The sequence below is a fragment of the Argentina silus genome (assembly GCF_951799395.1).
Source record: "Argentina silus genome assembly, chromosome: 21".
In the NCBI taxonomy this organism is placed as follows: Eukaryota; Metazoa; Chordata; class Actinopteri; order Argentiniformes; family Argentinidae; genus Argentina; species Argentina silus.
The window spans coordinates 7154375-7168156 of NC_139675.1; the positions used below are offsets into that span (position 1 = coordinate 7154375).

The 13782-nt window shown below is 45.0% G+C and overlaps 1 protein-coding gene across 3 annotated transcripts in view; it reads left to right on the forward strand.

The window, feature by feature from the left end:
• Positions 1-985: 985 nt before the first annotated feature.
• The window catches only part of LOC310821151 (arfaptin-1-like), a 24504-nt gene continuing 11707 nt past the window's right edge, over positions 986-13782 (forward strand). For 2 of the 3 annotated variants that reach the window (XM_083693066.1, XM_083693067.1), the window contains exons 1-3: positions 986-1142; positions 3384-3967; positions 11466-11561. In XM_083693066.1, coding sequence (XP_083549192.1) covers positions 3389-3967; positions 11466-11561 — 675 coding nt within the window. In that variant the 5' untranslated portion in view covers positions 986-1142; positions 3384-3388. The remainder of the gene's footprint in view (positions 1143-3383; positions 3968-11465; positions 11562-13782) is intronic. The other variant, XM_083693068.1, reaches the window with a different exon arrangement.

Below are 13782 nucleotides of genomic sequence, written 5' to 3' on the forward strand. Positions count from 1 at the left end.
AACAGACTTGAGATTCCAATATGGCCACTCGAGCGCGAGCTTGCGTTCCAGCGCAACAGAACGTGCACTCTTTTTCAGGGCTTATGGGATATGTAGTTTTTTCCCACTGAACTGACATGCATATGATATAAGATAACTATCTAAAATAACTAATAACTCTAAGATAACTCAGAAGATGTAATTGGAGTCACTGCCATGAATGCTCGAATGAAATAAGAATTGCTATTAGAGACTAAGTAATTTACTTGCATGAGGGACATTTTATTGCCTTGTCAGACCTTACAGGGGCCACTGCTCAGGCCTGTCCATGCTGTATGCGAGCACAAAGCATACAAACATTTATGTTTTTTGTTGCCGTGCACTACATTTGTCATTGCATGAAGATTCCCACATTCCCCAAACATTTTCTCTTTTCATAGTGTCCATGCAGTGAGACGGTGATAATAAGCGCTTTAGACGTCAGGACAGGCATTGTGAGCCATGACTGGGGCTGTGGGTGCATCCCAATAGCCGTTCCTCCTTTCTCACTTCCTTCTAAAGACACATTGGTGGAGAATTATAAGGGGGGGAATTATATTTACGCTGTAAAAAAGAAAGAAAGTGCAATATATCCGCACTAGACACATATCTGCCAGTAGAAACTTGCTCTCTAAGTTACAGTATTTTCTGTGCAGCTATCAAACCCAGTTGAGTAGAGTCAAATAAAAAGCATTTTAGGGACAGTCGATTTTCCTTGCTATTGCCAATTGATATTAAAAAAATGACCATTGCACCTCCCTTACTGTGAAAACATCTAATAGGCCCAAGGCGTTATTCCCAAAGAGACTCGAGCACAAATCAAAACATACAAGAAAATGTTTTACATGAATTTTCCTTTACATTTATATGGAGGAGGGTATACTCCAATAGAACGGTAGGGGGAGAAGTGTGCCGTGGTAACGCACACACACTTGCTGACGGAGACACGTCCCTTTCCGGATCTGAGCGACTTCATTGAGCCGAGTACTGTGGCTAGGGACCCAATGGGCGCCGAATTAGATTTTGGACATTGAGTTTAAACTAGCTATTTCCATTCAAGAAAACGCAAGTGGGACAGTTTGCACCGAGGGAAAAGGAGAGACAAAGATTTTGAACAGTTACAGGTAAACTTTTAGCCAGACCATCATTTGCGCATATTGGAGTTTGGTGACAGCTTCTGCACTGTGCTACGGGGTGTCAGCCAGGGTGTGTTAGCTAGCTAGCTAGTACCATTTGGCTAACGTTAGCGCTAGCTGTGGTTGTTGAAAATAAGTTAGCTTTCGTGTTTGCTATCGAAATAGCTTGCTAGCTACCATGGTAGGTGAGTGTGCACGTAAAGACAAAACAGGGAACCAGCCAACCAGCCAGCAACATGTTGCGCCCTGGCCTTGCGCACTCGTCGCTTTGTCAACTGTCAGAACAGTCTACTAGGTCGAAACGTTATTTCAGAACAAAAATACTGGAAGTCACATTAGTTGGGCTAGCTGTTTCATTATTCAGAATACTAGCGTTGGTCGGTGCTACTTTTAATGTATTATTTGCAAAATTATCAGTTTTGAAGCCTATCAGGGTTTTCAATCGATGAAAAGTTCTATTGATCAGACAGCAGTAGGGTTTGGACTGACATGGTACTACTGTCATTAGCAAGGACCAACGAACTTTCCGTCATAACGTAAGACTTAGGACTCACGTCCTCTTTTTGAGGTTGTACACTACCGTTTACGTGTCCATTGTGACATTTAGCCCAATGTTTCCTTCATTGTCCTTAAAGGAACAGTGTGACAATTGTTGACGTAACTAATCATGTGTGAAAGCTGAATCATATAGGAAATAGGGAAAGTGATGTCAAGATCAGATGTCAGTTTGTTGCTTGCCTGTGTTTGCATGGCAACAGCAAGAATGGTCACTTCGAGGAATCTGCCGCACACCCGACTGTTGCTGAGCAGCAGGAAATGGAGAGCAACGATGCCATTGAAAGAAGTCTGCACATTCAGGATTAATGCAACATTTCGATTTATTGGTCTAAGCTTTCGGTCGCAAGACCTTCATCAGAGCATTCAAAAACAGAGGCCATATTTAGGATTGTCAATGCAATCTTAAAAAAAAAAGTCAGTTGACCTGTAATACCCATGCCATAACTCCCACCAGTCCCACTACAAGTGACAAACAATATTTCAATTTGTTTTCCTTAACTGTCAGCTTGTAGATCTAAACTCCTGTTTATTTATCTCCAGCAAGCAAGGCCTGACCTCTCCAGTACGTCAATCAAGTCTTTCTTGGTATTTCTCCTTCCTCTTCCACTGTCTGTTTCCACATGGCCAAGGCCCCAGCAGCACAGAGCAATCATTGTGCTGTGGGGTGTACTACCCACGAGCGGAGCTGGCTGTCCAAACTAATTTGTCAATTTGCTGTTGTGTGCAATAATGTGCATTGACATTTATCTCTCTCGGGAATAAGGGCCCAACCCAGGGCTCCTGTGCTGTTCCACCTCACCCACCCTACACAACAGTATTGTAGTTGCATTTCAAGTTTGTTGGCCTATGTGTATGTGTCTCAGTCAGTCTATCTATCTATCTATCTATCTATCTATATATATGGATATATATATGCGCCTTTATATCTACTGTGCTCCTCAGACATGGAACGATCTTCAGGGTAGACTGAGGTTGGGGCACTTGGTCCCTTACACTTGTTTTTAGTCCTTGGTTAGGGATCAGCTCACACAGACACACTCTTGTTTGGATTGATTAATGTGTGTATTTTGTATTTTATTTTATTTTGTTGTGTTTTTAAGGTGTTGTTCTGTAATCATATTTGTATTGGAAACAGGGCACACCTGCAAAAGAGACCTCGGTTTCAGTGTCTCCCTGGATAAATGAAGGTTGAATTAAAAAAAAAAAAATACAGTTTGCCAATATAATAGCATGTAGGCCTATAGAGTAGCATCACACTGTGTTAACATGTTGTCTTCACATTGTAGCCTAATGGAAACACAAGCACCGGAGAAGCTGCAGTAGTGCTGTGAGTTGTGTCCTTTCCCCAGTCAATCAATAACTTGGACTGCTGCGGTCTTCCTTCCAGGGGTGTTGACAGCAGCCTTTCCCCCCCTCCAGATCGATGCCCGTCTACATGGTCAATACAGTGGTGGGACCCAGAGTGGTTTTTTAGAATAGTAGCGCCAATGAGCTTCAAATAATTTTTATATAGCTTCCTGGTTAAACTTCCTGATTGACCCTGATGTTATTGGACTAACAACGGGTTGCCTGGCAACATGCTCTGTTGGTATAATGTAAATGCCGCTCTTCCTTATAGAACACTCTGGTGGGACCTATTCATGCCCCCTCCTCCTGTCTGTTTGTCTTTAGGCATCATGTCCGCAGTTAGTGTTGAGGCTGTGTCGCCGAACGCCCCAGACCAGGACCCCCAAACGGAATCTATGGAGGATTCTAAACAGGATTCTAAACAGGATTCTAAACAGGACTCTAAGCAGGCTCAGAATTCTGAGGATTCTCAAAGTGAGAGGGAGGAAGTGGAGGAGGAGGGGGAGGAGGAGGAGGAGGGGGAGGAGGATGTTCTCAGCTATGATAGTGCTGACAATGTCGTACATGAAGTCCCTCTCGATGACGAAATTGATGGCGTTGAAAACTACAGCGATGTTCCGATAGACAGCGATAATGTGGAACACAGCGATGGTGATGATGGAGCTCAAACAGGGGGTGATAATGATGCTCAGAGCAATAATGCGATTACGGGAGACGCCGGTGTGGTTGTTGAGCATGATGATGATGATGATGATGTTCCAAACAACACTACTACTACTACTGCCAATGCTTTCTCTGGCTATGCTGGGGCACACAGTGGAGATGACCACTCTGAGACGGCCATGAAGAATACACCAAAAGAAAATGATACTCAGAAGGAAAACGAAGATTCTCACACCCCGGCAAAGGTGACATATTTATCTTCAACCCCCGCAATTACAGTTCAATATGCTCTTTGAATCCTTCATTGCAGCTCTCTCTGGTTCATGTTGCTTTGTTTCCTCTCCAAAATCTATGCCTTTCGCTGTGGTGAGTGATTCTAAACCCTTGTTAAAGATATCAGAAAGGATGATATGTAATTCTGATATAGTTTCGGAACTGAATGCAACATGGACTTGAGTTAATAAAGCTTGAATCTAAATTTTCTTTTCAAACTACTCAGCTACCTACCTGAATAGCCTGCTATAATACAATGTTGTTACCATAGGCTTAGTATTGACACTGTTATTACAACGTTTTGTGGTTGTAGCCTGTGTTGTGAGTAACTGTCATAGCTTGGTGTCATAGCTTGATGGGACTTGCATAATAGTAGGAAGTAGTCAGGGGAGGCTGGTGGAGGGAGAAATCGGAGGACGGGCTTATTGTAATGCATGGAATGAGGAATGGTGTCATATACATGTGTTTGATACCAAGCCTCATTCTATTCAATGCAAACGTGTTTGATACCGTTCCATGCATTGCAATGAGCCTGTCCTCCGATTTCTACCTCCATCAGCCTCCCCTGGAGTAGTACATTTCTGGTGGTGGTGGTGGTGGTGGTGGTATACCTTTGCTTCCCTGTCTTTGCTCTGCGGATCTCTTCCTGATCAATTGTGCTGTACCGTGACGTACAGTGAAACTATTAGTACTACTACTCATATGTTGGGGATAATGGCCCACCAGGGGAGGCTGGTGGAGGCAAAAATCAGCCTCCACTGTGGCCCACTGTTTGATTCCTGCACCGTTGCATGCCCTCTCTGCCGACCTCATGCCAAAACAACAACAAAAATGGACTCAAATGAACTAATCTTATGTTTACAGGTAGGACTAGATGTCATGATGGCTACAGTACATGTCTTACTATACTAAACGTAGCGACCGCCTTTATGCTTTGGTTCACACAGTTGGTCTTGTATTTACCGGTATGTGTTGTTATGATAATGATGATGATGACGCCTATGTTTAGTGTTTATCCTCAGCCAAACTACCACGAGGGTGCTGTTGTGTCCATGTAGGCCTGTTGGTGTGGCTTGTTGTTGTCATTGGTTTGGCATTGACAGGGCCAGGGGCCGGTGTGTGTGTGTCTTTGCGTGTGTGTGTGTGTGTCTTTGCATTTGTGTGTGTGTGAGGGAATGTGTCACTCTGTGTGTATGTGTATGTGTTTGTGTGTGTGTGTGTGTGTGTGTGTGTGTGTGTGTGTGTGTGTGTGTGTGTGTGTGTGTGTGTGTGTGTGTGTGTGTGTGTGTGTGTGTGTGTGTGTGTGTGTGTGTGTGTGTGTGTGGACACAGCACTTGAATTCAATAGGCCGTCACATGGCTTGCTAATCACTGTAGGCAGAGGGATTTGAACTGCAGCCTCTCCACGTTCCCAGGCAGGCAGTGATCAGTTCTGCTGCTGAGTCCCACCACTCCAAGCTGTTGGTGCAGATTCATTAGGGCTCAGTCCCAATAAGTGGAGGCTGGTGGTGGTAGAAATCGGAGGATGGGCTCATTGTAATGCATGGAACGGAATTAGGAATGGTGTCAAGCGCACGTGTGTTTGATACAGTTCCTATGTGTTTGATCCAGCCTCCACTGGTCCCAATATTGCTTGAGTTGTTCAGAATTGCTATAGAATGTAGCCTAGGCCTACTGTACATGTTGGGCCTTTAAAGTTGTATTATTTGTATCCATAATTTACGTCTATGCAACTCTAGCTCTTTTAACAGGCTTCTTCTTCGTGAAGTGACGTCCTGCAATGTTGCAGTGTTGTTGTCACCTGTTGCTACTTGTCAGTCTGGTTCCCTTAAATTCGGTGCCCTCATGTTTTTGAAAGATTCTTCATGCTTTTCTCCTGGGCTCATCTGGTCTGTAGCCTGTTGTTGCCACACCTCCCCCCACCTCCTCCTCCCCCCTTTTCTTGTTAGCTGGTTTCCAGGCTACTGCTGAAGGCCAGGGGACTAAGTCCCTGACACCACGGCACCACACCTTGCTTGGCCCACGGCATAATGATCGACCTCTCACAGCACTAGGCAGAGAAGTCACTAACAGGCTATTGTGACCACCGCTTAAGCTCATTCATAGCCTCAGTCTCACGTTGTCTCTTGTTCTGTCTGTCTATGTTGTGCACCGAGAAGAAGCACCTCATGTTTAAACCAGGGGGAAGCTGGTGGAGGTAGAAATCGGAGTTTGATACCATTTCTCATTCCATTCCATGCATTACAGTGAGCCCGTCCTCCGATTTCTACCTTTCTACCTGACATGGAATTGTAATACATATTTTTTTTGTATAGCTGCAAAATAAATGAATTATTATTGTAATTGCCATGGTAATCATTGTTATTGCATGTGTAGAACACAGAGAGAAGCTAACAATTCAGAGGCGGCACCATAGCAACTAAGCATCATTTGACTGAACATTCTAATGTCAGTTGAGTTGAGTTGGTTGTTAATAAAGCTGTAAGCTAAAACTTCCAAATGGTACACCAAAAGATGGCCGCAGGTACAGCAACCATGTAATGTTGCTTTGAATGGACGTGTCTGTTCTACTCATTCTATTTCAATGGGACAGATGGCCTCGACGAGTGTGTCTCTAATCTACCTCTACGGTTAGACTGTTAGATGGGTCTACCTGTGGAGGAAGGCTCTGTTGCCAGCCGGCCTGCCTGCTTGCATGTGGGCGTCGTGTGGCCTTTAAGTATTCATGTTGTCTGTTACCTGATACCCGGGTCACTTTTGTCTCCACCGTTGACACAGTCCACTGCCGAAGCTATCCAAATCATTCCATGAAGCTCTGCCTTGGTTATTAGGCCTAGCTTGTAGGAGCACAGACGGTAATGACTTGAGATTATCCTCAGACATTGAAGGATGGGCTCATAGACTCATTGGAATGAATTGAATGAGAAATGTGTTTGATACCTTTCTGCATTCCATGTATTACAATGAGCCCGTTCTCCAATTTCTACCTCCACTGCTGTAAAGATGTTATGTGGATGTTATTATGTTTTTTTGTGGAGATTTTAGGAGTAAGGAAGAGGGAAATAACATAAGCCTGTTGTAATTTTATCCCAGACGAGCCCGTTTTAATAATGTCACAGCCAAAACCCGAACACAACTGTCTTTATTAGGTTTTGTGGTCTTGAGGCGGTTCATGTACCCTCATCCAATGACACACATATAAACAAAGCAGCGCTCTGTGCCTGCCCTGGTTTGTAATGTCTTGTCCCATTTGCATGCTGTGGGAGGTAATACTTATATTTAGATACAGGCAACGATGTTGTGTACAGTAGCATCCAGTTAGATCACGTCCCAGTAAGCATCCGCTGTAGTGTAGACAAATGAGCTTGATCCAGGAATGAGAGGGGTTTGTGCCAGCAGAGCAACAAGTTAAGTCAAGTAAAGTTTATTGGTCATATGCACAGTTGTAAGTAGTGCAATGAAATGCTTACTTGGCCAGCTTCCTCTCAACAGTGCGTTGGGATCGTGACTAGACCCATCCACACGCACTTGAGCTGTCTCGTAGGTGGCGGCACCCCCCCCCCCCCCCCCCCACTAGACCAACACCCAAACCTCAGGTCATAGATGAACTTGATCCTGTCTCGTTCGCCGGTCCCATGAGGCGTCAAAGGGCCTTTAACCTTCCTGCTTGGTCCCTGTAACCTCCCTGGTCGGTTCTGTCTGGTTCGCCGGTCCCATGAAGAGTCAGAGGGCCTTTAACCTCCCTGGTTGATCCTGTGTCCCTGTGATGCCATTCTTAATCCTCTTAAGGGCTTTGGTGCGCCACCCTCTCATTTTGATGTTAGAGTTAGCAAGTGCGCTCCCATTAGCGTGTTCTGTTAGCAGGCTGCGTTTACTGTGAGCATTTTCCACTCAACTTAGCATTCAGGCTAGCCTGTGTAGCCTAGCTATCCGGTGGCTTCATCTGCATTATTTAGCCATGGGTCCAATCCAAGGCCTTGGAGTAGGGAGGTCGTGTTCACTCACTGACCAACTGTTATTTCCTCATAGCAATAAACCTTAACAATGGCCAAGGAACCGTGCCAACTGCCAACCAATGGGCATCCTCCTGCCACACGTAGCCTAGAGATGCTATCGGTAGCACTAGCTATGTAGATTAGATTAGATTAGATTCAACTTTATTGTCATTGTGCAGAGTACAAGTACAGAGAAAAATAGAAAATCATGTACTGACTTGAGTGCTATTACAGTGCCAGTCAACTCTCCACTGTTCGCTAGCTGCGCCGGCCAGGTCACGTGACATGGTACAGGAAATGCAAAGCTCTTGGCTTTGAGATGGCCACAGAGGCTTTTGTTTGGGTTAGTGTGAACATGTTTGCTACTCTGTACATATGTCTACCGTGAGGAATGTACGGTCAGGGCTTATGCTGTGAGTCAACGTGTCAAATGCTTTTCAACCCTTTTCCTGGGGTATGCACTTGTGCTGTGCTCACACCCCACATGGATTTTGATGGGATTGGATTGGTGTAACATTAGTTCTAAAACTTGGGGTCGGGACCCCATGTGGGGTTCCCTGATTTCAAACTGGTGTCCCCTGATGAAATCAAACTAACCTCCTATGATTTGATTTAAAAAAAAATCAAAGAAACACAAACATTTCTATTTTGCATGAAGACAAACATTGTCTGTATTGCACCTGTAGCCTGCAGTGTTTTGGGCTTCAAATCCAACCAATTTGAGCATATTTTAGGCGATTAGAATCCACTTGGACATCATTGTTATGTGTTGGTTGCAACATCTTGATTTGGCTGTGAAGTGTGGCGCAGCATATATGTGATGTGACTGAACGTTTACCTCATGTTATGGCCCTAAGGGTGAACAATTAGCCACATGTAGGTCAAGGTTGTGTGGTTGCTGTCATTGAGGTTTAATGCTGGCGTCTTTGCTCCCTGTCTGTTACGAGACTGCCATGAGGTTTCCTACTGGCATCGAGCAGTAAAGATTTTACAATGTAGGCAAATGTATTTTACAATTTATAGGCTGACAATGCAGGCTAACAATATAGGCTGACTTGACATTTCTACCAGAGAATGCAGAACTGTTAACCAGGCAGCGTAACGATGAGGCCTCTGTTGTCTTCATGCAGGAGTACACTGCCATGACAATGGCTCAGGGACATGACAATGGCTCAGGGACATGACAATGGCTCATTGGAATGAATGAAATGGTATCAAACAACGTTTTTCTACCTCCGCCATGGATCATACTTGAATGTCATTCAATTAGCCTTGCTCAGTGAGGCCAGTATGAGACTTGGAGACGAAGTCCTTAGCAACGCACACGCGCTAATGACGTTTGTTTGTGGCATACACGACCTGTGGTTTAACCAGGTCCTTTTAAACAAAGAAACAAAGAAGGGCTATAATGAACTCCCACAATGTGATTAATGAACACAGGCGTCGTCACAGTGGGTGTGGCTCCTTCACCTTTAGCATACTGGGTGTATTTTTAGCCTGTTCTGTTGGCCACGCGATACAAACACACGCACACCATCATTCACGTCCACATCCACACACACACACACACACACCTACCTTTATGCGCGCGCACACACACCTTTATGCACACACACACACACACCTTTATGCACACACACACACCCTTGTGCACACACACACATGTACATACATACACACACACAGACACACACACCCCTTATGCACATACATACATACATACATACATACATATATACATACACACACACACACCCTGCCGGTGTGGTTTTGTGGGGAAACGTGTGAAAGTGACGCTCACCAGTCACACATCTTTCACAGTCTCTTCCTAAAAGGTGACAATGTGTTCCTAAACGGCTGGAAGTTCAGTCCTTTAAGGCACATCTGATGTATGGGCATTAAAACCATTCCTCATTCCATCGCATTACAATGTCTCCACTGCTTGAGAGTCTAGTGCCCAGGTTCCTTGGAGTTTGTATATTGGCGATGCTGTGAAGCAGTGAATGACTTTTCTTGACCCAGATAACTCTGCTTTGTCTGTAGTAATGAGAGGACCATTTGAGAAAGTAAGTCAGCCACTCACTGACAGCACAGAGCCTCTCAGTCTTGCAGGGCTGAAGAGATGGTGAAGAGATGTGTTCTGGCCTGATGAATACGCCAGACAGGAAGTTGCCTTGAAGAGCCTGCCTGGGTAGAACAGCATTGCCATGGAGACCGATGGATCTCTGGAACCTGCCGAAGCTCTGTTGTTTGACTCCAGTTCTATTTATGTTGAGGAGAAATAATCACGTTCACATATATACAACCAGGAAGATATGATACAGCCTTGCACAGCCCAAGTGTTCTTGTGTAGCGTAGTGCCAGATCGATAGATTGATAGATTGGTAGGTACTTTATTGATCCCCGAGGGGAAATTAAGGCGTTTCAGCAGCTCATATCACAAACAACAATAACAAAAATAGTGTGAAAATAGAATAGAAATAAAATAAAATAGACATCTGAAACATGATATACAGTAAGAACATCCCCAACCCTGATTGATCACCTCGATCGTACCAGCCAGAGGAGGAGTTGTACAGTCTTATTGCGGCAGGCAGAAAAGATCCTTGAAAGTGCTCCTTATGACCATATTTGGATGTTTTCAGTTAGTGCCGTTTATTTTTGAAAACCAGGTCTCTGATATGTCTAAAACTTTGGACAGTAGCTGTTAAGTTCCTTCTCTTTTGCAAGACACGGACCTTCTTTTATTGATTCTATTTCACTGCATTAGTCTCTCCAGTGTTTTCTTGATTTTTTTTTTCTTTGTTTTCTTTCTTCTCACATATGAAAAATGTTGCATTCAACCATTTACGCGTAATGTGCTGTACTCTAAATCAAGTTTGATTGATTGACTGTCAGGTGAGGTCAGGGCTGTTCTCTTGGCCAACTGCTCAGCACTCAAAACTTTGTTTTGAGAGAAAGAACGACAGTTTAGATTGAATGTAGGTGGAATACCGCTCTACTTTGTTAGATTTGTATCCACATATCATGCAACTTCCCTTGCAACATTTTAAATCTCTGTTTTACCACTGGAATTTTAACCTCAGTGTATCCTGCTGTTGAATCAGCTATGGCCACAAGGGGGTAGGCCATAGCTACCAAACTCTGAGAAGACATGCAGCCCGACCGTCTTTCCTGTGGCCAAGCTTTGGGTCATAAATGCATAGCTTTGATGGTGCATAGGCTACTCAAAGAAGGATTACTTAAGGGTGATTGAGCTCTGATTTCTTCTCAGGCAGGGCAGAGTCCTGGGTTGCTATGACGAACATTTTTTATTGAGGTCTATGCAAGCCAAAACGTTTAAGGCAGGGCAATACAGGCATCGGCCCCGTCTATTCAATGGTAGGGGAAACACTGGACTCAGGGAGTATGAGGTAAGTTCTTTGCGGACGTGTGTAAAATAATGTCTGACTGTTGTGGTGTTTCTGTGATGGCAGGAGAGCAGCATGGCAGAGGAGGTCCACAGGAGCACGGCCGCAGAGATCTCTGTCACCAGCAACGGAGACCTGGAGGACCAGGATGTGTTCAAAAGAGTAAGAGCTGCACACACTCACACACACACACACACACTCACTCACTCACTCACTCACTCACTCACTCACTCACTCACTCACTCAAACACACACACAGACACATTCTCTCTCACACACACACACACACACACCCACACATTATACTGCTTCACTAAGCACACACACACATCATAGTGCTTCAGCAAACACTCACATTCAACTCCACAGTTCCATTGCCCATTAATGTGTTGTGAAAGTCAACCACATGATTGAGACACAATACTGAGGAGCAGATTAAACACGTCGGCTTATGAAGCAACCACCTCCAACCGCTGTCAGTTACAGTGGCAATGCAGTGATGGACTGGGTGAGTGTACACACAGCTTACTGAAGAGAGCACAGCAGAGGCTTGTCTAGGGAACTTCTTTTGTTGCACAGGGAGGGACATGTTGTAATCAGCAGGTTTTCCTACAGTAAGTCAGAGTAACTTCAGTAAAATACAACACCTTCAGGGCAGGAGGTACAAATCGGAGGACAGGCTCATGGAATGGATTCTTTGATGTGGGATTGTTAATTATGTGTATGCAGGGTTCCCTTGTAAAAGAGAACATGGGTTCAATAGGACTCCCTGCCAAAAAAAGGTTGAATACATAAATCCAGTCCATTTATTACAAATGAGCCCGTCCTCCGATTTGTACCTCCACCAGCCTCCCCTGACCACCTTTATAATCGATAGGCCTGGCAGGCAGAGTTTCGAAGGTCGTTTGTAAGGCTTGGGCGACGGGTGAGATTGCTTTTGTTCAAATTGGTATGTAGTTCCAAGGCCCGAGCCAATCTCAGAACTGTTCCCAAATTGTTTCCCTATTCTGTTTCAAGAAATAGAATGCACTGAGGGGTATTGCAGAGTTGCGGACATTTCAAGGTGTTTCAAGAAATGCCCCGAAAAGTTACGAAGTGTATAAAACCGTTCTCTCTGTCTCTTGCAAGCATACAGTAGCCCATTCCCATCCAAGTTTCACATAATTATTCAGGTATGATTTCATTCCAGGCAGAAAATAATCAGTAACCTGCTACTGCAGCTAACAAGGTTGTCTAATCAGGTGGAACCCGCAGGTATTTCCTCCTAGCCCACCCCTGGGTGGTTAATTGGTTGTCCAACTCTAATTCTGTCACAGGCCTGGTCTGAAGGAGGTGGAGGTAGAAATCGGACGACAGGCTCATTGTAATGCGTGGAATGGAATAAGGAATGGTATCAAACACAACGTGATACCATTCCTCATTGCATTCCATGCATCACAATGAGCCCGTTCTATGACTTCTACCTCCACCAGCCCCCCCTGGTAGTCTGGCACAGAGACGGAGGGGGCAGGTGTTGCTATTAACAGCATCAGTGTCGAGCTTCGTTCACCGTTGCTCCTATTTACAAGTCAAATAAGTGACACAAAGGATTTTGAATTAGTTCAGGGAGATGCAGGACCCAGGGGGTTTCAAAAGATCGCACTCCTGTAAGGTGTGTGCGTGCGTGCAGGTAACTGCAGTATTCTTCTAGTCACTGTGGTCTAGCCCAGACTGCTGCAGTGAGGTCATTACCAGCCGTGTGTGTGTGTGTGTGTGTGTGTGTGTGTGTGTGTGTGTGTGTGTGTGTGTGTGTGTGTGTGTGTGTGTGTGTGTGTCATTACCCTTCAAACCTCAAGGTACCCTCCTATGCTCATCTATCAGACTGCTAGCTGGCAGCAGCCTCAGTCAGACTCCCCACTGGTTACCCTGAGGGTCCTGGGTCACAGGCAGACTCTGGCTGGGGAGACAGAGATACAAGAGTCTTGAAATCGGAGGGACAGCCTCATTGTAATGCATGGAATGGAATGAGGAATGGTATCAAACACGTCCTCCGATTTCTACCTCCGCTAGCCTCCCCTGGTTTAAACATGAGATGTGTCTTCACGGTGCATGGCAAAGACAGCACAGGCATTACAATGAGCCCATCCTCTGATTTCTACCTCCACCAGCCTCCCCCTGGTCTATTCTACATGGGCCTGTTCTTTTGTTAGCTAGCCGTTGGGATATGAATAGCACTCACTCACACACTCACTCACTCACTCACTCACTCACTCACTCACTGAGACACACACACTCACTCACGCGTCACAGTAATCCATTTAGCAGAACTCCAGGCAGATGGCCACGGTGACATAGTATTGATTCAGTGGAGGCTGGTGGAGGTAGAAATCGGAGGACGGGCTCA